At 37.7% G+C, this 25,307-nt stretch overlaps 1 protein-coding gene across 4 annotated transcripts in view; it reads right to left on the reverse strand.

Annotated features, from left to right (window-relative positions):
* NF1 (neurofibromin 1) overlaps positions 1 to 25,307 on the reverse strand; it is a 246,717-nt gene that overhangs the window by 173,578 nt on the left and 47,832 nt on the right. For all 4 annotated transcript variants that reach the window (XR_009246900.1, XM_058675552.1, XM_004593895.4 and 1 more), the window contains exons 4-9: positions 21,102 to 21,292; positions 13,132 to 13,238; positions 7,358 to 7,425; positions 7,053 to 7,128; positions 6,160 to 6,317; positions 129 to 302 (exon numbers count right to left, since the gene is read on the reverse strand). Coding sequence is in view for 3 of the 4 variants with exons in the window: in XM_058675552.1 (XP_058531535.1) it covers positions 129 to 302; positions 6,160 to 6,317; positions 7,053 to 7,128; positions 7,358 to 7,425; positions 13,132 to 13,238; positions 21,102 to 21,292 (774 nt within the window). In the remaining variant the exon portion in view is untranslated. The remainder of the gene's footprint in view (positions 1 to 128; positions 303 to 6,159; positions 6,318 to 7,052; positions 7,129 to 7,357; positions 7,426 to 13,131; positions 13,239 to 21,101; positions 21,293 to 25,307) is intronic.

Raw genomic sequence — 25,307 nt, forward strand, 5'->3', positions numbered from 1 at the left:
CTCTGTGAACTTATGACCAAAGAGGACTCAGAACTTCAGTGTTAGCAGTGCTTGGTGACAGAATTCATTTAAGTTAATTTCCATTTAATGCGCATCAAACTGACAGCAGAGACAAACCGAGGCATCACCTTAAGATCGACCACCATGGACTGCACCAGGAGAAAGATGACAGAGTTATCTTCCCAGTTGATGTACGTGCTTGCTTTACACAGTTTGACACAGGCGATGGCGGCACTTTCTGTCAGCTGCCTGCTTCCTCCATGGCCAGCTAGTGCTTTCCGTAGACTGTCCAGAAATAATTTCTAGAGAATTCAAAATAAAGAATGGGGCACCAAATGAAGCTTCGACTACTTCAGATTCAATTAGTAAATTAACAAAGAACTTTTAAAACTCACCAAATGAAGACTGAATAATTTAAGAGTATTTTTGTGGTTTTAAATAGTTGTCATTTATTTACATGTTTCTCAAACCCCAAAAATTCACCTATTGCCACTTATTTTGCTGAATTATTACAAGAATATAAGAAATAATCACAAACAACTGAACTCACCACTGAATTCACTTGATCATAGCCTCTGTGTTATATGCTTTGTACTTATTTTTAATGATTTGTAAGGCAGAGAAAGAGATGGACAGATAGGGGAGATATCCTATCCGCTGGTTCACCCCAAAAACAACACCACAGGTACCCCAAGAACTTAGGCTACCATCTATGGTTTCCCAGAGTGCATATCAGCAGGAAGCTGGAACTGGGGACAGAATTTAAACCCAGGCACTCTAATCTCTAATATGGGATGTGGGCACTGGAAGTAGCATCTTAACAGCTGTGACAAACATCCGCTCCATTGATACTATTTTTTAACATTCAAATTTTATAGCTTTAGCTATGGTCCATGTCAAAATGTTCTAACTTTTTTTTAAACATCCTACACTATTGATATTTAACCTTTAGTCTTCTAAATAAGAATATATCCAAGGCTGTTCTGTTATTCTAATTTCTGTTCCTCAAAAAATTTACCCATTCTTGGGATCTCAGCCCTTCTATACAGCTCACTAGCGAATTTCTTCCCTTGGCTTTTCTCCTAAATAAAAAATTTCACATTTCCACCCATATGTATTCCCAACCTCAACATGTAGAAACTAAACTAACTCAATACCAGCAGAATATACTATCATTTCAAGTGCACATAGAACAGTCTCTAAAATGGATCATCCATTGTATGACAAAAGAGGTCTTGAAATGTTTAAAGAGACTGGAATGATATATTTTTGATTACAATAAAATAAAACTAGAAACCAAAAGCAGGTAAAATACTACAAAATTTACAAATGCACAAAAATTGTATCACATTTACTAATCAAAGGATCACAAAAAGTTCTTGCTTTTTCTCCATAAATCTGATCTGCCTTTCCAAAAAAAATATACATCTTAAAAAAGGAAGTTAGTTACTTAGTTAGCTAGATAGCTAGCTAGCTAGTTAGTTTAAAAAGAAACTAGAAAAGACAGAAATGAAAACGAAAATAGGGGGCCAGGATGATGGAGTAAGCTGCTCCACTTTTGATCCAGCTCCATACTTATGACCTGGGAAAGCAGCAGAGCATGGCTCCATTCCTGGGACCCTGCACCCTTGGTAGGAAACCCAGAAAGATCTGGATCAGCTCAGCTCCAGCCATTGTGGCCATTTGGGGAGTGAAGTAGTTGGATGAAAGACCTCTGTGTATCTCCTTCTCTCACTATAAAATCTGTCTAAAGTAATGAAAACTATTGAATATATCTTGATAATAGTATGTTGGACTCTTTGCCAATGTCCATATATACAACGTCAGAATACATTTAAACATCAGAATTATGGACTTGTGACTGATTGTGAAGGATTATACTATTGTAATGACATGCATGAAATTACTGGTGGGTGGGACAGGGATTTGGAGATGGGGGAAGAAAAATCCCAGAGCCTATAGAACTGTATCATGGAATAATAAATTAATTTTTGAAATAAAATAAAATAAAAATCTAATTAAAAAAGAAAAAACACTCAAATTATTAAAATAATAAATACAAGTTGGCAGTATTACTGACTTTAAAAAATTAAGTCTTTTTAGACACCATGAAAAACCATACCCAAAAAAATCGACTAATATGAAAAAAATTAACAAATCCCTAGAAACACACCATCTACCTAAAATGACTCATGAAGAAATAGGAAATCTGAATATAACTATAACCAAAATAAGGAGAAAGTAAGGAAAAATCTCCCAACAAGCAAGCCCTACAAATAAACACTGTCACAAAAGAGCAATTTTTGACAAGAGTGCTGGGAAGGTGTGTAAAGGGGTATTATTGTGGTATGCAGGCTAGTCCACTAACTGTGATGCTAGCATCCTATATCACAGTTCCTGTTTGAGTCTCTACTGCTCCATTTCAGATCAAGCTCTCTGCTTATGTGCCTGGGAAAGCAGTGGAAGATGGTCCAAATTCTTGGGCTGCTAGACCAATGGTCCAGAATACAGTTGCTGTCTCCAGGATTCAACATGGCCCAGCCCTGGACAAGGCAGCTATTTGGCTGTATAGTAGGGGATGAAAGATTTTGTTTCTCTTTCCATCTCTCCCAGTCTTTCAAGTCAATTTCAAAAAAAAAAAAAAAAAACTTTAAAAGAAACAAACCTAGAAATCAGTATGGAGAATATTCAAACAACTCAAAATCGACATACCGTATGACCCAGCTATAGCACTTCTAGGAATATATCCAAAAAACTTGTTTTACGAGAAACCAACATGCACTCCTATGTTCATAGCAGCACAATCAGTAATTGCAAAAACATGGAAACAACCAAAATGCCCATCAGCAGAGGATTGGATAAGAAAGCTATGGTTCATCTACTCCATGGAATACTACTCAGCTATTAAAAAAAACAAAATGCAGTTCTTTGTGGCCAAATGGGCCAAACTGGAAACCATAATGCTAAGGGAAATGAACCAATCCCAAAAGGTTAGATACCACATGTTTGCCTTAATTTAAGAGGATATGATGTTGGGAACTCACATTTACTTTTAACATATTGGTTACTCATTACTATGTCAATTAATTCCATAATGATGTAAATTTTTGCTGATGGTATGTTGGAGCTTTCAATTGACTGGGATGATACTCTGCTGGCTCTGTCTTCAGACCAGAGAGGGTATACCTAAGAAGCCAATGAACTTGACTGGACAATAAGATGCTGGACTCTATGTTTGGTATACGCTTGCAATGGGGGAATCTCAACTGAACTTGAGCTGTGGTTATGCAACAAGGTGGAGGAATCCACCATGGTGGGAGGGTTTGGGGAGGGGTGGGGAGAACCCAAGTATCTATGTAACTGTGTCACATAATATAATGTAATTAATGAAGTTAAATAATAAATAATTTAAAAAAAAGATGATATGATGTTAAGCATAACATGTTATGTTATGGATGTTATGTCATATGTCGTATATAAACTAAAATTGAACTGTGAATGGGGGGTCACAGAAAGTGGTTAAAGAAATCGCATTTATTTTTAACATGTTGACTGCTCAACACCATGTCAATTAATTCCATAATGATGTTAATTGTTGCAGATGGTATGTTAGTGCTTTTATTTGACCGGGATGATACCCTGCTGTCTCTGCCCTCAGACCAGAGAGGGTCTACCCAATAAGTAGTTGGACTTGACTGGACTATAAGATGTTGGACTCTATGCTTGGCATATACTTGCAAAGAGGGAATTTCAACTGAACTTGAACTATGGTTATGCAACAAGGTGGAGGAATCCACAATGGGGGGAGAGTGGGGGGGAGAATCCCAGATTCTATGTAATTACAACACAATGTAATTAATGAATAAATTTAATAAAAAAAAAAGAAACAAACCAAAACAAATGGTACTGGAAAAATTGAACATGTCAATGTAAAATCATGATGTTGGGTCCTTCCTTTGTGTCATGTATAAAATTAACTGAAAAGGGATCAAATATCTAAATTTAACAGCTAAAACTACAGATCTTACAAAAGAAAACATTCTGAAAAAGACTACACTTTTGGATTTGTTTTCTTTTGGGTCTTCCACACGGGTGCAGGATCCCAAGGCTTTGGGTCATCCTCTACTGCTTTCCCAGTCCATAAGCAGGGAGCTAGATGGGAAATGGAGTAGGCGAGACATGAACTAGTTCCCATATGAGATACTGGCTCTTAACAAGGTGAGCATTTAGCCATTCAGCCATTGTGTCGGGCCAGATCATTATTAACCACTAACTTTCCTTTGAACAACAGAAAAGACTGCTATTCATAAATCTGCTTTATAACCATACTTCCCATGAAATCGCAGGAGCTGGGTACTTCCTCCAAATTATGCTCTAGAGATATTCAGAGCAATTTTCTCATGTTTTAAAACTTTCTGAAGTTTACTTTTACAATGATCTTTTTTCCAATTTTATTGAGGTATCATTGACAGATAAACATGAAATACACAACAAAGACTGACACACGTATGTATACAACATGTTTTGATATACATGGTAAAATGATTGCCATAAACAAGCTAATTAACATATCCCTCATGCTTTCAGAGAGGATATAACAGGAACTGATATACTGTTTCACCTTAGTACTGTGACAAAAAACTAGCAAGACTGAAAACAAGCAATCTGATGCATGTACAACAAAACAGATAACCTAATTTCGATCTGATAAAAATATAACCTACAACCAATGCTGGGAACTGTAAACCTAGGAGTAACTATTAAAAATTTAAATATAAATGCCCTAGCCAAAGAAACCCCACTTTGCTTTTTTTATTTGAAGAATTAACAATGATTTAACAAGAGGGGTAAGCTGTTCTAAGTATGTGGGATATGAGCAAATGAGTAATAGCTTCTTTGTGTTACTCTGCCCTTCAAATAAATAAAAAGCAAAAATAATTTAAAAGTCGTTAAAACAAGGTACACATAAAAATCACTAACACATATGATACATTGAAAGAGTAAAAATGTTGTAACTTTTTCCACTCATGGTAAAATGACCAAGTAATTGAGGCTCATGTATAACAGAACATTGCCAAATGTTAAAAGCAATGTATGAAATCACTGGAGCCTTCACAGCTTCTTGGGAAAGCAGCAAAGATGGCCAGGTGCTTGGGTTCCTGCCACCCACGTGGGAAACCCAAACAAAGGTCAGGCTCCTGGCTTCTGGCTGGGCAGCCTCAATTGTTGAGTCACTTGGTTTCTTTTCAGAAGATGCAAATGTTCTGATATCTGACAGTGGTTATGACTGCACAACTTTATGAATACAAAGACACAAAATCACTTAATTCTATATTTTAAAATGGTGAATTGGGACGTGCAATCTGGCATAGCAGATAAAGCCTGCGGTGCCAGCATCTCATATGAGCATCAGTTGAGTACCAATGGCTCCACTTCTTATACAATGTCCTGTTAATGTGCTTGAGAAAGCAACAGAATATATCCCAAGTGCCTGAGCCTATGCACCCATGTGGGAAACCAGGAACAAGCTCCTGTGTCCTTTATCTGGCCCAGCTCCAGCCATGACAGCCATTTGGAGGAGGGTGCAGTGAACTAGCTGATGGAAAATCTGTCTTTCAAATAAAAATAAATAAATCTTGTACTTTAAAAAAAAGTGGGAGTGAATTTTACGGCATGCGAGTTGTATCTCAATAAACTGAATAATTACAATTTAGGAGGAGGAAGAACATAGCTAAGTGCCAATTTAGTTTAGAGGGTATATGTGGTAGCCTACCTTCCTGATAAAATCTGGAGAAAACTGCTCCAAAATACCCAGGTTGAGTTACTAGAGAATTTTTATTGCACCAAATGAACACTCATCTAATCACATCCTACAGAATAATCAAATCTAGCAGGGCAACCTTTGCAGTGAATACTTAGACTCAAGAAACTATGTTCAAGCACTAACTGAAATGTCATTTAAGTCTTCTCTTTGATTGCCAATTCATGTTATTTATCCCTCTTCCAAACAAAATGTATGTCTATGCTACATTCAGCAAACAAAGCTGTCTAAAAAGATAACAAATAGTTTACTTTAAGAATGATAAACCAAAAATACACATCTTGGTAAAACAAACTGCTTCACATCTGGACATACTGGAAATATTTTGCCCTTCTGACCTTATTCATGTTGTTTTCATCAACCACATCCTTGGATATATCCTGAATTATTTCTGGACACAAAATAAGAAGAATGATTTGTAATGGCCACACTGCAGCTTTACGTTTGGTGCTTTCAGCAAAACCATCCACCAAGTCAAACAGCTTTTCTGCACACTCTACATAAAAAATATAAATATTAAATGACATTATTAGATGAGAAGGAAATTTATGGGATTAAAAACCAGCACTATCCAAAGGCCATATTTATAAAAAACAAACTTGGCAGACTTGAGCAACTATATCAGTTCACTTGGGAAAGCGGACAACTGTCTATGTGTCGTAAGAACTATCTTCATCCCTCCTGGTAAAGTACACATGCAGCAAGACTGGCCTGTATTTAGTCTTAATGTGCAGGGCCTTTCATGAAGTAAAAGGCACCTAGCCAACCAAGACTGGACAACTGCTCAAAAACCATTACCAAAGTTCTCCAGGAGTCTCTGCTCTGCCATGGAACTGTATCCTAAGAATTGTTGCTTCATTGCTAAGCGTATTCCTTATTTACACACATCTCCCAAATGTAAAATAAAACCTGAAAATACAGTAAGTGCTTCTAAACAACTTACACCCATGAAACACCCAATCACAACTCTTAAAGGTTATAGCTTTATTTCCACTGATCTATTTGCTCAAGGAAGGAAAATGGTTGGAGGTAATTTAGAAAGATGAGAGAAAAACAGTACTTCCTATTGCACAAAAAGTTCATGGAAAATATAAACTATGGAAAAAATACACATGGATCTCTAAATTGAAAATAAATTTTGCAACAAAAACACTTAGAAAAAGTGCTCAGTTATCACCTCAAAATTAAGATTCTAAAATACACACATACATTGAAAAAAATATATCCTTACCAGCCATGTCAGTCTGTGGAATCTGGTACAGCTTTGTAAATTCATCTGGATAATTTTCTACCCAATTCCAAAATGCCTACAAATAACCAAATATATACCTTTACATGAAGGCAATGATCCTTTTCTTACTGTAAGTAAATAAAATGTCACAAACTTTGCTTCCTTCATAAGCATATTACAATGCATTTTTCTCTAAATTAAAGCAAAACAATCATTCAAGTCATGACTTTTTGATAAAAAAATACTAACGACAATTACATTTATAACTACAAATGAAATTTTAATGCCAAACAGTTGTAGCTTACCTTTTCCAAACTATTTATAACTGCTAATTGTGCAACTTTCTTTAGAGCTTTAAATTTAAATGCTGTTTCTGGGGAGGGGAAAAAGATTGATTTTAGTTAACTCTTCATTAATTAATACAATTGTGAGTACAGTATAGAGTTATTAACAAAAATAATTTTCCTATTATATAGTACTTTTGTTTGAGTATTTGTAAGCAATGTCAGGGTAATGACAATTTACAAACTCCAGGTTCACTAGTTATGTCCACTGTAGATAAAACTCAAGAAAAAGCAAATATCTTAAATTTCAAAAATTTTATATTTTTCTTCTGTTTTAATAACTTGTGTTTTTAAAAGGGATAAAACACATGATCATGCAGAAAACTCAAAATACACGACAGACTAAAAAATTTAAAATATTATCCATGATTTTATCATTCAGAGACCATCACATTTGACAGCCTGTTAACATTTGTTTCTATTCTTTTCCTATGCATACATGATTCTATTTGAAAAAGTTCATGAAAAATACGTATTATGAAAAAGTAAACATGAATTTAAAAAAATTTTTGCATCAAAATAAATTTCCCTTTAGCTGTTTTTTTATTCAAGAACTTTCTGAAGTATGCTCAAATAGAAAAATACATCTGATCTGTTTTTCTCTGTTTATATAATATTCCCATTTTTTTTTCCTCTAGCATTAGGAGTCTTCAGGCTTAAGTGTGATGGTTCTGTATCACAGACGTAACTACTACTTGAACAACCGTATCATACCTGCTATTTTCAATATATTATTATTTTCAAAATCCTAAGGCTTTTAGAATATTGCAGATGAGCGAACTGCATGTGAGAGCTAGACTGAGGAGCTGTTCAGAGTAGGCTCTGCTGTCTCAGTACATTCAAGTCACTGTGTTAAGTCACTGCTTGCTTAATGTTCTCCATTTTCACCATTATTTCACTATTGCAAATGCTAGCTACTATTGCAAAATTTGGGCATTTTATCATTAAAAAGAACATTAAAAACTTCTTTTTTAAAAAAGATGTATTTATTTGTTACAGGAAAATCAGCTTTACAGAAAGATCCTCCATCTACTGGTTCACTCCCCAATGGCCAATGACCACTGCTGAGTTGATCCAAAGCCAGGAGCCAGCAGTTTCCTCACTTCCTCCAAGTTTCCCATCTGAGTGCATGGTCCCAAAGCATTGAGCCATCTTCCACTGCCCTCCCAGCCACAAGCAGGGATCCTGAAAGAGAGTGGAGCCCCCAGGACACAAACTGGTGCCCATATGGGATCCCAGCAGTTACAAGAAGAGGACTAAGAGGACTCAGCCACTAAGCCATCATGCTAGGGCAAGGTCAAAGACACCAGTATTTTTAAGGTCCTTGTATTTTAAAAGCGTCTTCAGGCAGTATTTTATCTTCAGTGTGAGACCAAATGTCACTACCACCTTGTTAATTTGACTGCTTAAAACAGATTGTATATTTAATGCAAGATTAAATATATGTTCATACAAATACATTTGGAATTCTGATTTATTCTTTATAAATTAAATGTCAATGCCTAGGTAGAGAGTTTTACCTATAAAACATGATTCCCCTGTAAACTATTTTATCTGTAATAGTTCCTTGACAAAGAATTCTTACTATGGACTTTCAACAAAAGGATACAGGCTTTTATTACACTTGTATCTTTTTAAGATACAGATGACCCTTCCAATAACCAAAGTTAAATTATCTGAAGAATATACTAAATGAGATTTTTCCTTTTTTGGACTTCCCAAATAACCTTTTGCTTTTCATATCAATTAAAAAATATGTTTTTTGGGGCCTGGTGCAATGACTCAATGGTTGAATCTTTGCCTTGTAAGCAACACGATCCCATATAGACACCATCCAGCTCCCTGCTTGTGGTCTCAAACAGCAGTGGAAAATGGTCCAAAATGTTGGGACTCTGCACCTGCATGAGAGACCCAGAAGAAGCTCCTGGCTCCTGGCTTTGGAACAATTCAGCTCTGGCTGTTGTAACCATTTGGGGAGTGAACTAGAGCAAGAAGATCTTTCTCGCTCTCTCTCTTCTCCCCATAAACCTGACCTGCCTTTCCAATAAACATTCTTCTTTAATTTCCAAACAACAGCATTATGTTTCAGAGTGCTCTTAAGTCTTTTTGCCTTCTTTAATTCATCTCTATCTTTATGACATGCATTAAATACAGTATTTTAGTCACACAATTCCAATGCATATACCTTACTATTAGTTATGTAAGTTTCCTTTTTTAGCACTTTTAATTAATTTACTTACTTGAAAGCTAGAATTAGAGAGAGAGAGAGAAGGAAAGACAGAGATCTTTCATCTGTTAGTTCTCTCTCCAAATGACTGCAAAGGAAGTGGAGCAGACACGACTTAAACCAAGGCCCATATGCAATGCCAGAGCTACAGGCAGCAGCTTTACTCACTATGCCACAGCATCTACCCCAAAAGTGACAGAGAGAGAGATTTGTAATCTACTGATTCACTCCCCAGATGGCCACAATAGCCAGCACTGGACCAGACCGAACCTAAGCACCAGGAGCCTGACCCAAGTCTCTCATGTGGGTGGCAGGGACCCAAGCACTTTGGCCATGTTCCACTGCTATCCCAGACCAACAGAAGGGAAGTGGATTGGAAGTGAAGCAACCAGGACTCAAACCAGCACCCATACGAGACACCGATGCTGTAGGCAGTGGCTTTATCAACTATACCAGAATGCCAGCTCCTCTGTTCTACAAGTTTCTGATTAGGCAACTAGACAATTCACTTGTATCTCCATCTCAGAAGATCTAAAACTGAATTCATTTTCCTGACAACGTCATTCTGCACCACCAACCCCACCTTCCCTTTCCTGCTTCAATCAGCTTGCTCTGCATTATCTGGTGATACCTCTGTAATCACATATTTACGTTGCTTATGACGTATTCTTCCTATCAAATGGGTGTCAACTACCCTCATTACTATTCTCTCATTACTATCACTACTACACAACTAAGTTCCAGAAGTTCATTCACCTTCTACCAAGCCATTCTGCAAACTTCAAGGAAGGTCATGTATCTAAAATAAAACACTGCTCAAGATAATCCACATATAAACACCCTTTCATCACTTCCCATGGTTGCTAAAATAAAACCACATAATTCTTTTTTTTTAAAGATTTTTTATTATTATTGGAAAGTCGGATATACAGAGAGGAGGAGAGACAGAGAGGAAGATCTTCCGTCCGATGATTCACTCCCCAAGTGAGCCACAACGGGCCGGTACTGCGCCAATCCGATGCCGGGACCTGGAACCTCTTCCGGGTCTCCCACGCGGGTGCAGGGTCCCAAAGCTTTGGGCCGTCCTCGACTGCTTTCCCAGGCCACAAGCAGGGAGCTGGATGGGAAGTGGAGCTGCCGGGATGAGAACCGGTGCCCATATGGGATCTCAGGGCTTTCAAGGCGAGGACTTTAGCCGCTAGGCCACGCCGCCAGGCCCAAAACCACATAATTCTTAAGCATAACAGTGAAGTTAGACATGGACAGATAAGAACTGAATCGTTACTAGCTCTGAGAACTAGGAAATGCTACTTACGTCTGTTTCCTCATCTACATACAAGAAATAATAATACTAAAATTTTTCATCACAGTTATTTTACAAATTGCAGCATGATACCTGACATGAATTCAAAATGCAATGACTGTTACTATGCTTTCATTCTTCTGACCTTCCTACAATCTTTATATTCTTTTTCAGTTAACATCTCCCAACCTCCAAATACATGCATGCTTCCTCTCACTTTATGTTCATCCTAGGCATTTGACCATATTGTCTGACAAATAATTTTCATACATGATTCCCATAAACTGTGCTGAGTTCCTTAGGATCAGATATAATAATTTATTCATCTTTGGAATCCCAGCACATACATGGTTTCCTGCTTCTCGGCAAACAGTTTCTAAACAGATGACTGTTGAACTAAACTTAAAACTTATTACTTGTATTACTCATGACAGGAAATTATCATTCCTTTTACCAATGTAACCTAAAGCTATTTTTGCTGACCTGTTTATTTTACTATTTATTATTTGAGAGGCACAGAGCAAGAGAGGCAGAGACCGAGATAAAGAAATTCTCCACCAGGTTTTCACTTCTCCAGTGTTTGCCCGGGACTGGACCAGAGTTGAAGCTGGGAGCCAAGAACACAATCCAGGCCTCCACCCTGATGGGAGAAACCCAACTGCTTGAGGCAGCACTGCTGCCTCCCAGGATCTGTATTATTGGGAAGTGGGAGTCAGGAACCAGAGCTGGGACTCAAACCCAGGCACTCCAATGTGGACCACAGAGGTCTACCCACTGGGCTAATTTTCGGGGACAGGGTGTCTATCAGCTGGCCTACTTAGTATTGACTTGCTGTTTATCAGCATACACTCTAAATTTATGTTCATCAGGAAGCTGGACTCTGGGCAGGGGAAAGCTTCCAGGTAGGCATTTGGCACAGAGGTCCAGATTCTCACTGCTGAGTGTCTATTCCATTCGGAATTTCTGCTGAAGTGCACGGGGGCAGCAGGTGACAGCTCAAGCACAGGGGACCTAAACTGGATTTCTAGCTCCTGGCTTTGGCCTGTGTTGGCCTTAGTCATTGTAGGCATCTGGGAAGCCTTGGGTTGAGAACCCTGTTTTTCTCTTTGCCTTCCACATTAAGAAAGGAGGAAGAGGAAGAGGAAGAGGAAGCGGCAGCAGAGGAGGAGACAGTGGAAGAAGGAAAGAAAGCCAATCATTTCTCCATATTTCTTATTTGGTTGGGCAAAAAAAGTCACCTCAATTCCTTACCATGGATTGAACATTTCTACAAGCTATTGTTTTAAACAAAGACCTACTCAAGAAAATTAGACTGGATTTATTGCCACAATGTCACACAGTTATTATGAGAAATCACTAAAGCCCAATTACACTTTAAATTTACTTCAGAAAGGACATCTCGAAATTTTACTATTCAGTTCCTTTTAACTGCACAGTTTCACGTTAGTTAAATCTTGCAGACTTCAGCATAAACTGCGTATAAACGTGTTCATATTCTGGCATAACAATAGCTAAAGTTAATATAACTCAATTTCCTTCTTTCACATTATTGACAATTCCCTAAACAAGGTGCAAAGTAAAATGAAGTATACGCTACCAGGTTTTGTGTTCACATTAGTTACCATCCAATAAACCTGGTTTTGGCCTGTCCAGCCCTAGCCTTGCAGCCATTTGGGCAGTGAATCAACAGACGAAGATCTCTCTCTTTCTCACTCTCCCCTGATTCCTCATTCTCCCATTCCCTGTCACTCTGCCTCTCAAAAAAACATATGGGGCCCGGCGGCGTGGCCTAGCGGCTAAAGTCCTCGCCTTGAACACCCCGGGATCCCATATGGACCCCGGTTCTAATCCCGGCAGCTCCACTTCCCATCCAGCTCCCTGCTTGTGGCCTGGGAAAGCGGTCGAGGACGGCCCAATGCATTGGGACCCTGCACCCGCGTGGGAGACTTGGAAGAGGTTCCAGGTTCCTGGCATCGGATTGGCGCAGCACCAGCCCGTTGCGGCTCACTTGGGGAGTGAATCATTGGACGGAAGATCTTCCTCTCTGTCTCTCCTCCTCTCTGTATATCTGACTTTGTAATAAAATAAATAAATCTTTAAAAAAAACATATAAATATTAGTTCAACACAATTACAACATTTATAATAAATACTAGCTTGTGACCAAGACTGATTAATTCCAAATACATCACTCATTTAAACTTACCCTTCAGGAGTCGTTTTAGTTTTGCACAATCCACATTAATATACTGTAACAATTCTATGTCATGAACATCAACATTGTCTTCTGAACAAACAGTCAATTCTTGTAACCTGAAAAGTTACAACCAAATAGTTATCAGTTCAAGTATTAGAACATTTCAAAATTCTGATTTCAACAGATGTGCTCCCCTAAATATGAGTTCATAAGATTAAAAACATACATAACAAAAGTGAAATCGTTCTTACATAGATCTAAAGGAACATAATTTAAAAGATATGGTAAAATAGTAATGATAATACAGAATCCCTATGTTGAAGAGCAAGATATCTAAACACTATTCCCTATTTTTATTTTAACAGGGCTCTTTCGGAAAACAGCTTCTTTTTAGGATTGAGGCAGGAAACTTACAGATGGGCTTCAGTCACTTTAAGCTTAAAAACAAGGCAACTATCAACTATCAGAGTTGTCAAAAATTACCTAGACATACATTTATAAGAGCACAAAACTGTTTAAATTGGACAATTTAAAAACAACTAGAACACATATGAATAACAATCCACAAATTTACAGTAATATTGAAGAAAAATCACAGGTAAACTTTCGTACTTGTTGCTATCAATTCATTCTGAAAATGAATAACTGGGGTGGACACTGTGGCAAAACTAGTGAATTAAGCCATCACTTGTAATGTATGCAATACATCATAATTCCAGCTCAAGTTCTGGCTCCTCCACATGCCATCCAACTTCCTATTAATGCATCCTGGGCGGCAGTAGATATTGGCTCAAGTTCTTAGATCCTTGCCAAATAGCTGGGAGTCACAGATGGAATCCTGGGCCTCTGACTTTGGTGTGACCCAGCCCCGGGTGTTGTGGGAATCTGGGGGCTGACCCAGTGCATAGCAGGTCAACAGATCAAACAATCTCTCCCTTCCCCCATGCTGCCCTTCAAGAGGGTCAAAGTAAACATTTTTAAAAACTATATAACATAGAAAGTATCCATCGTGTATTCCCTATAAAAATAAATATAAAAAAATGGGGCTTGGCAGCGTGGCCTAGTGGCTAAGGTCCTCTCCTTGATCCCATATGGCCGCTGGTTCTAATCCCGGCAGCTCTACTTCCTCTCTATCTCTCTTCCTCTCAGTATATCTGACTTTGTAATTAAAATAAAATAAATTAAAAAAAAAAAATAAATAAATAAATATAAAAAAATAAAAATAACTGAATAAACAAAGAATAAAGCAAAAATACTTTACAATGCTCACTATTTAAGATTAAAGAATGAACAACAGAATAGCAAATTTCTTACTTTGTAATCCCCAAAAAAACAACAAAGTCAGGCTCTGCTCTTCAGTGGCTACTAAAAACAACTACAAGTTTTATGGGAAACTTCACAATGAAAACATTATCTCTAAAAAACCCAACAGCAACAACATACCATACACTCAAACTGGGATAACAGCACCTGTTTTCTGACGGGACATAAGAGGAACCACACCAAACATCTCTTGTCCACCCAGAATAAATCCAGTCACAATTCTAGTCACTTATAGCATGAGTCAAATTTTACAAGACAAAATACAACTCAGTTCAACAAATATACAGTAAGACAAGATAATAGGAGGGAGCAGATAATGAAGAAATCATATAAATTAAAAGAGAATAGAAACACCAGCTAGTCACAAGGCATGGAATTTTCTTTTTTCTTTTTTGGTATCTGAATTTGAACAAACCAAATGAAAAGTGCATTTGTTTTTAATGATGGGGAAAAAATGAAGAACAAGCTTAGTAATAGACATCAAGGAACTGATGTGACAACAGAACACCGAACTACATGGAGGTGAAATCTGATGTCAGGGTCTTGCTTAAAAGCACTGAAAAGGGAGAGAAGAGAAAAATCAAGAATCAACACATGCTGAAAAGGCTAAAATACAACAAGATAAACGGGGATCTGAAATACTATTCTCTCTCAACTATTATATATTTTTAAAGTTTTCCACAAAAATCTCAAAATTTCTATTTCAAATGAAAAATATAATAAAGTTTAATTTTATTCTGTTCATATCAATTAGATCTCAGAAACATGACTATCTTATGTGCGTTCACACGACACATTTACTTTGTATTAAAAACTGGTGGGCCTTATTTCCATTGTACTTCCCAGTCTGTGCATGTCTTTATATTTTATTTGATCTTCCTCCACAGGAGATTTCAAGTTCACAAGGATCAAAAGCTTTCTAGGGCCTAGCATTGTGGCACAGTGGATTAGGCAGCTGTCTGCCATACCAGTATCCTATACTTGTGCCTGTTTCAGTCTCAAGAGCACCACTTTAAAGCAATTCCTTGCCGCTGAGCTTGGGAAAGCAGCAAAGGACAGTACACATGCTGGGATTCTGTCACACATATGGGAGACCTGGAAAGAGCTGAAGGCTCCTGGATTAAATCTGGTCCAACCTTGGATATTACGGCCATCTGGGGAGATAACCAGGGGATAAAACATCTCTCTCCATCTCCTCCTCTCTCTCTCTCTCTGTAACCCTGCCTTTCAAATAAAGAAATAAACCATTAAAACATTTTATATTGAATGTCAAGATGTCAGAAATGCAGAAAAATAACAAAAATGTACAAAATTTTTCACTAAAAAGATATTCACTTTAGCCTTCTTTATAAAAAGAATGCAACTTTCCATTTTTCACTAACAACCAAAAATATTAGTTTTCAAAAACTGGTATCACTAGCCTATTAAATTGTCCAACCAAATAACAAACATTATTTCAACTAATAGTTATGACAGTAAGGTAAACAGGACAAAGGAATAATGCATTTCTATAAATACAGCAAAAGAAGGAACTGATAAAAAAACATAAACACTCTGGTCTTATTCACACTAACTTGAATTTTATTCTGGTGCAGCTTAAAATTATCTTATTATAAGATTAAACCTTCAGATGATGAAAATGTAATCAATTCTATTTCTTCATATTCAAATTATCATTTCACTCACTTTAGCCTATATTCACCTATAACTAACATTAAGTTTTCTGAGCATTAAACGAAAGCATTCAGGCAGGTGAGAAAAGACTGGCAGTTGAAGCCAGGGTAAGGTCCTCAACACTCATCCACACACTAAACACTCCACAGCTGCTACAAAGAACCAAGGAACATGGACGACAGAGCCTTGGGAAACACAACACTAACTGCTAAAGAGCTGACTCTTGTGGTTTCTAACAAATGCAAGAAATGTTTGATCCCTTCTCTAGCCCAGTTATGACACAAGGAGGGACATTCTGTGGTGCCTCCATGTCACTTCTGAATGGGAGAAATAAAATGAGGGATAGTCTGAACAAAAAACAAAGATGAAAAACCTAACATCAAAACCTCCAGCAAGATCAAGTTGACTGAACAGAGACATTTTAAATGTGGAGAAATACAGGGAAGCACCACCCACCCAGCTAGGCCCAGAAATGAAGGGGAAACTGAAAACCAGAATCCAGTGCATGTGGTCTGGCACTGCAACAAGGATAGAGGAGGCTTTTAATCTCCTTCAGCTAGCAGTTTGGGGCTTAATATCCACACAGGACTGGAAAAAACCTTCCTGTTAAAAATGCAGTGATCAGAACTGCATCCCTACATAAAACATAAATACCCTAAAAACTTCTGAACAATTTTTAAAATATTCTCCTGTAAGAAGAAAGAAAAAAAAATCAACCAGTACTAAGAAATCCATGTATTTTGCCTAAGCTTTGAGTAGGGGACAGAAAGTAACTTAAAGCTATTACCTTAGAAGGTTGTAGGGTCCATATTTATACTATTCATACTGTCTGGTACTGAGAAATTAAAAAAAAAAAAAGTTCAGAGCTGAGCACCTTGTAAAGTTATCACTGAACACTCCCCAGCCCAGGGCACCAGGAGATCCCCACCAAAAATACAGATCACCTGAAGGCAGATTTGCTGCAAACAAAGATTACAAAACAGAAACAATTCACTATGAACAGCAGTGAATTGTGTGAGCCAGTATTGTGGCTGTAGAGCAGAAGGGTAGGCCGCTGCCTGCGATGCTGGTATCCCATATGGGCACCAGTTCATGTTCCAGCTATCCTACTTCTAATCTCTTTAAAAGCAGCAGAGATAGCTGAAGTCCTTGGGCCCCTGAACCCACATCAGAAACTCACAAGTTCCTGGCTCTCAGCTTCAGCCTGACCCAGACCCAGCCATTGCAGCGTTGTGGGGAGTGAACCAATAGATGGAAGATCTCGTCCCTTCCTCTCTCCTTCTCTGTAACTCTGCCTTTCTCAAATAAATTTTTAAAAATCTTTTAAAAAAAGCAAGTTCTATATAATATATACAGCATTTAAAAGAATATAAGTATATTTTCAATTATTAGAACTATAAGTGGAATCCAAAACTGTTTTTAAAAGAATAAGAAACTACGTTTTAAAGGCAGATTTATGGGCCCAGCGTGATGGTTCAACTGGCTAATTTTCCCCTTGCAGATGCCAGGATCCCATATGGGCACTGGTTCGTGTCCCAGCTGTTCCAGTTCCCATTCAGCTCCCTGCTTGTGGCCTGGGAGAGCAGTGGAGAATGGCCTCAAGCCTTGGGACCCTGCACCCATTTGGGAGAACCAGAAGAAGCTCTTGGCTTCGGATTAGTTCAGCTCCAACCACTGTAGTCATTTGGGAAGTGAACCAGTGGATGGAAGATCTTTCTGTCTATTGTCTCTGCAAATCTGATCTTTGCAATAAAAACAAAATAATTCTTTTTTTTTAAAAAAAGAGACAGGTTTGTAAAGAACTAAATGACTTTGAAATCACCAAGTGTGGGGAGAATCCCAGTTCCTATGAAATTACAACACAATGTAATTAATGAATAAATTTAATAAATAAAATTTAAAAAAAAAGAAATCACCGAGTCTTCTGTTTCTGGTGGTAGGTCAAACTAGATATTCAGAAGGGCAACTACATCTAGTACAGTTGCACAGTAATTCTGTGGAGAAACCAGCTGATCATCTCCATCCAAGATTACTATGGTATGCTTCAGTAGCATAATAAAGCTTTGTATGACCTATGGCCCATCTTTCCCTAAAGAAATGGATAGAAATACATGCATGAAAAGTAAATCTTCAGGACATACCTTGTCCTGGGGTTCAAATACTAGTTGGGTTACCCCCCCATACTGTACCAGAATGCCAGGGTTTGAGTCCTAGATGCACTTGGGGTTCCAGCTTCTTGCTAATGCACACCCTCCACAGCAGTAGGTGATGGCTAAAGTGTTCCTGACTGAGACTAGGATTGGGTGTTTACCTCCTGGCTTCTGCCAGGCCCAATCCCAATTATTGTGGGATCTGGGGAGCGAACAAGCAGGTTCAAAGTCTCTATTTCTCTCTATGCTTCTCAAATAAAACATAAATAAATTAATTCTAATTTTATCTAAAAGCAAATCTGTATTTACCATACGATGACCTAGCCATCTCACTCCTGGGAAATTATCCAAACGAAAGGAAAACAGTATATGACAGTCATCTGTGTTCCCATTTTTGTAGCAGTTCAAATTCACAACAGCTAAGATGGAATCAATTGATGATTGGATAAGGACAATGTGATCCATATACACTATGGGATACTATGTGGCCATGAAAAATATGACCTCTGCCTTTTGTAATAAAATGGATGCAACTGGAAACCATTATGCTTAGTAAAATAAACCAGTTCTAAAAAGACAAATACAATGTTGTCCTAGACATGCTGTAACTAACATACAGAGAAAAAAAATGGAGTCTGTATGAGTTAAACTGACATTTTGAGATTATTGTTTACAACCTCTGTCTACATATTCTTGAGGAACAGTATTCTTTTTTGTCATTTGTGGACTTCTTTATCTAATGGAGGGTTAAGCCTGTGATTATAAAGTAAATTGAAAGAATGTCATTGCAAAAAATAAGTAAAAAATTAAGGAAGGGGGAGGCAGGATTTAAACAGAGAATGGAAGGCTGGGATGGAAAGTATCACTCTGCTCCTAAATCTGCATTACGAAACACATGAAATTTATTCACCTTTTACAAATAAAAAGAAAAATCTAATAGGAGAACAAGAACAGTTAAGCATAAAACACTTGGCATTAATTCATCTATTATATATGAGATCTGTGTTCAACATTCAGAAAAGAATGATCATTTAAGTCACATATATTTTTAAGGACCAACCCTATGACAGCAATGTCATAGACACTTCCACCTAAATTAAACCATCATAATGATCTTCAAGGTCAGTGGTCCTCTAACAAGATCAGCTTCCATTTCTGCCATTAGTTAAATTAAAAGGCTAATCTTCTGACACATATTATTGTATAGCTTCCATTTTTGAGCAATCTCCCCTGAAAATTAGTGAAATTCTAGACAATCTCAACTCTGGTATCAAACAGTGAACTGGAGTCTGGAAATAAAGCTCTCATGTTGGTGACAAGAAAATGTCTGGGTTTTGAAGGTGACGTACTTGTGTTTTATTAACTACTCACTTGGTAGTAGGCTAAAACACATTGCACTCTTCCGTTTTCTACCTTCAACATGAGATTGTTTCAAGCAATAATGTTGATCTGCCAGTCACCTCAAAGGAGAAAGTTTTTGGTATTTTTGTTTGCTTTTAAAAATAATTTTCAGTTTTCTCTTCCCTAGGAGTTTGTTATTCTACTGGTTGCAGTGACCTATTACTCAGAATATAAAATGTTAACTATTCAGAGTTCATAAAAACTCTGTTATATCATATGAATGCTACCGAAGATTTATCAATCTTCTATCATTAAATAAATACTTGATTTTTCTTGGATCAAGAATTCTATTAAAGCTAAAAATACCATCAAAATTATAGAAATATAATTTTTTTAAAAATATAACAGAATTTGATTAGACGATTCCCCAAAACATCATAACACAAATTCTCAAGTTATAGTGCATGGTTCTCATTCACCAAAGAAATCAGTGAATCTGATCAGTACAAGTTCACTGTTCACAGTATACACTAACAATAAAAAAGTAGGCACCAATAAACAGAAGACTACTTTTCTATACTCTATATCAATTTTCAATTTACTAATCATTATAGGATTTCTGTTATACTTACCTCTTGTCAATAATTAAGAATTCCTTTAACTCCTTTAAGAACTCCTTTATTTGTAGGATAAAGCAAATCATTTGAAACCAAGTTCCCAAGTTCTTTGCTAGAGTTAGGATTCCACCCCACATAGCACCATTTATGCTCTACCTGTATAATGCTCACAAAAATTATTTTGAATCATTAACCAAAAAAATTATATTTATGATTGTTCCTTAAAATCGATTTAACTATTTAATTTTCATTGCAAAGTACAGGGAGAGAGATCTTCCATTCATGGCTAATGCCCCCAATGCCAGCAATAACGAAAGCTAGGCCAAGCCAAAGCCAGGTAACTGGAACTCAATCCAGGACTTTCATATGCATGACAGGGACCCAAGAACTTGAGCCAGTACCTGCTGCAACCTGAGGTGTAGATTAGCAGGGAGTTAGGAATCAGGACTAGAACTGAGACTGGAACAGCCAAGGGTTGCAAGTATCCCAAGAGACCATTGCACCAAATGTCTGCCCGAGGATAAACTTTCAAAGCACAGAAGTGTATAGTACACAAAGGATTTCATTAAAATAAGGCTCAAACAGAAGTACGAGATACAACTGGTACAATGAATTAATAGATTCTAAAGTCAGACTGACTTAGAAATTTGAAATTTTGGGTTCTCCTTTATTAGGGGTATCATCTGAACTCTTTGGGGTATCAGTTTGCTTGCCTGTAAATGGAAACAAATATCACCTACCTCTCAGTTATTAGGATAAAACAGCATAATAGCATATGCTGAAAATACTCAATAAATTAGAGTTGAACACACATTTAGCACAGTCTACTTTCTGTAGCATGCTACTTTGCAATTATGTAGATTTGTACACTAACCTGGTTGAAATTCGACTAAAGACTGCATTGAAGTTGTTGCAGCTGAGAGAAAATAAAACTCCAGAGGCAGAATTCCGAAGTTCAGCTGCATGCTGGTTTCCTTCACGACAGGTATGAAGAAAATGGCAGATTTCTGGCAGCAACTGTTTAACCAGCATCGTTTCATCTAATCTCATTGTGTCCTTTGGTTGCTAAAATACAAATAACATAATTCTAAAAACATCTTAATTATACCTGCAAACATTTCTTATGAGAAATTTCTAATATTACAGAAGACCACAAAGACAAAAATAAATACCTGCATATCTGTCACCTACTTCCCATGATTAACATTTCTTCAAATGTGTAGCATTTATCTATAGATAGTCTAGTAAGAAACACAGTTCTCTTTCACCCCATAATCAAAATTATTCCATCCTCCCACACAGCTTCATTATTCCCCCTACCCATGCTGGCTCCATTAGTCATCAATTGAGCCGTCTTTCCTTTCCTGGGAATTCCCATTTTACCTTAAGTTCTAAGAAATTTGTCACATACAGTGTTGTCACAAATGACTATTAGTAATCCCTCTAATATCCAAATAAATTTCTTGGTGGGTGATTACACCTGCCTTCATGCAGACTGACCAAAATAGGTGTTGTCTACTATGAATAATTTTGTTTTGGTTAAATCACCTCAAACTAAGTTGTAAACATAAAACCACTTAGCCTATACATACACTTCAATATCTTAAAATTAAGGACTTCACTTCAATACAATTAATATTCCAAGGAAAAACACTTCCTTTGCATGTTCAGTATCTAATCTATAATCAAATTGCAGCACTTTCCAAAAATATGTAGCTTATAAAAAATTCAGTGTTTAAAAAAGGTTCCTATTGTAATGTGATGGTCTTATGCCTTTAGTTGCTGGATTCTATAGCAATCTCTAACACACACACCTGAAACATCACTTTTATTTTACATGACAAAGACCTAAGAAACTGCACAGTTGCCTGACAGAATATTCCATATTCTCAGTTTGTTTGTTTCCTAGTGGTGAAACTTGCTCCTCTAGTTACTATCTTTCATGTAAATTGGAACTTAAACCAAGCAGTCTGATTAGATTCAGGCAAAACCTTTTAGGCAATTCAGCCCAGTTTAGCTTAAATCACATATAAAGCACAAGAGGCCAGCCAGGTGGCCCCCTATTCATGATACCAAGCTTGATCACTTTGTGCTGAACACTGAGATCTCTGCTTTGCAAAGTAAACGCAAGTAACCAATAACCAACAGATAACTCTCCTGAAGATGCTGTTTCACATCACTATTTACCTCAGCATATTTGGACCTATATACAAATATCAATTTTGATAATAATGTAAAAGGTGGCAAAAACACAAACATCTGTATTACTGTGTAGTAGACCCGATTCTCTCATTTCTTATGACTAACAGTGTTTAAACCGTCACCAATGAATAAACACATGATAGAAAAGTATTAGACATTTTAAATGACAGTTTTCACACTCACATTCCTCAGATTCTATAAAACTTTATATATTAGTAACTAAGTTTTCTTTCATATAGTATTTCAACTATTAGCACAAATATCTACATGTAGGTTCGGTTCTTCAACTGCCTCAGCTTAATCTGACCTAAAAATCGGAAGACATCCAAAAAATCATGGATGATAACCCAAGAAAACAACTATTTAATAATATGATTAGCAATGCTTCCAAATTATAAATTTGCTTTTTAAAAATACATTTCCAATACCAAAGTAAGGCAAGGTGACATGTATTTTATGCTTTTATTAGTTATGCCTGGTCCATTTATTAACATGTCAGCTCTAGGTTATCTCCAAATTATTCAATCAAATAAGGTCAATAAATATCTGATCATTGTCTAAAATGCATTTAACCATATCTCTCAAAAGTGAGTGGGAAAAAGCTGTGGAACTGAAAAAGGCAATGAGCCACCCTCTGTTCATTCAATCAGGGTGTGGTTGATACACTAGTAATGCACGACATCACAAAAAACTGAAGAAATCAAACACTGCCTCAAGTCCATCATCCATTTAACAGTCCTTTTGATCTTCTGCTCCTTCTTATAAATGAACACCACCAAATCACAACAGAAAGCAGCAAGCTAAAACAGCTAACTCTCAATTTAGGCCGAACCCCAAAATTTTGGAATATGGCCAAGAGTAAAGAAGGAAAGAATTCAAAATAGCACGCATAGTTTTGTGCCCAATGGCTTTACGGGGATCTATAGTTGTGTGAATATGTTATGCTTTCAAATTTTTTACACCATCCCTTTCCTAAATACTTCTAACCATTCCAGCTCTCCAGCACATTCCACCACATGATCAGTCCTCATATATTCAAGTCTCTTGCAACTATAACAAATGGAGATAAAAGCAAAATTTTTAATTTCATGTCAAAGTAAGAGAAAATACAAAAAATGAGTTCACTCTAATACACATAGATCTTTTTTTTAAAATCTATTTTATTGTATTGTTGTTGACAATCTTTACATAGTTAATTACAGTTAAAGAAAAAAAAAGGTTCAGGGGGTATAGGGAAGTGGGTAATACTATTATGTCCATATTATTTCCATCATGTATCTGAGGTAAAGAGGGATATTGAGGGAGAAGCCCCACCCGGTTTCCCACCCACCCCAAGTCCCGGATGTGGGGCATGCTCTGAGATATTTGCTCAAGTGGTGTTAATATATGGAAGCATTGTGCTTGGCGCAATCACCTAGTGGCTAAAGTCAAGGCCTTGCATGCCCCAGGATCTCATACATGCACCACTTTGTACCCCTACTGCTCCATTTCCCTTCCAGCTCCTTGCCTGTGGTCTGGGAAAGCAGTCAAGGAAGGCCCCAAAGCCTTGGGACCCTGCACCCACATGGGAGACCCAGAATAAGCGCCTGGCTTTAGGTCAGGAGCTTGTTAGGTCAGCTTTAGGTCAGCTCTGCTCCAGCCGTTCCAGCCACTTGTGGAGTGAACCAGTGGAAGGAAGAAAGGAAGATCTTTCTCTCTCTCTTTCTCTCTCTCTCTCTCTCCCTCCCTCCCTCGCTCTGTAACTTTATAATAAAAATTTAAAAACCTTAAAAAAAGAATTCTGGTATTCTTTATTTTTTTAAATGGAAGCACTGAATTTATGTATTTGCATGAGTATAAACTCTCACCATGCATTAAGAATTAGTGACTGAGTCAAGAAACATTTTTCCAGAAATATTCTAGAAATGGGCCTGGCACAGTAGCCCAGTGGCTAAATCCTTGCTTTGCATATGCTGGGTTCCCATATGGGTGCCTGTTTGAGTCCTGGTTGCTCCACTTCCCATCCAGCTCCCTGCCTGTGGCCTGAAAAAGCAGTCGAGGATGGCTCAAAGCTTTGGGACCCTGAACATGCATGGGAGATCCAGAAGAAGCTCCTGGCTCCTGGCTTTAAATTCGCTCAGCCCCAACCATTGCAACCACTTGGGGGAATGAACCAAATGGATGGAAGATCTTTCTCTGTCCCTCTCTTTCTCTGTACATCTGATTTTGTAATAAAAATAAATAAATCTGGGCCCGGCGGCGTGGCCTAGCACCTGAAGTCCTCATCTTGAAAGCCCCGGGATCCCATATGGGCGCCAGTTCTAATTCCGGCAGCTCCACTTCCCATCCAGCTCCCTGCTTGTGGCCTGGGAAAGCAGTCGAGGATGGCCCAAACCCTAGGGACCCTGCACCCGCGTGGGAGACCTGGAAGAGGTTCCAGGTTCCCGGCTTCGGACTGGCGCAGCACTGGCCCGTTGCACTCACTTGGGGAATAAATCATCAGACGGAAGATCTTCCTCTCTGTCTCTCTTCCTCTCTGTATATCTGCCTTTCCAATAAATAAATAAATAAATCTTTAAAAAGAAATATTCTTGAAAAAAGCACAAATTAAGTCAGAAGGGAAATAGTATAAGAATTGTTTGGTTCTGGGCTGCCACAGCAGTGCAGCACATTAATTTTGTGGTGCCAGCAGCCCTTATGGGTGGCTGGTTCAAATCCCAGCTGCTCTATTTTCTAGCAAGCTCCCTGCTCATGGCCTGGGAAGGCAGTGCAGGGTGGTCCAAGTTTTTGAAGTCCTTATACCCACATGAGAAAACCAGAAGCTCCTAGCTTGCAGTTATGGATCAGCCAAGCTGATCTGTGGTGATCATTTGGGGAGTGAGCCAGTGGATGGAGGATC

The sequence above is a fragment of the Ochotona princeps genome, chromosome 17 (genome assembly GCF_030435755.1).
Source record: "Ochotona princeps isolate mOchPri1 chromosome 17, mOchPri1.hap1, whole genome shotgun sequence".
Taxonomy (NCBI): Eukaryota; Metazoa; Chordata; class Mammalia; order Lagomorpha; family Ochotonidae; genus Ochotona; species Ochotona princeps.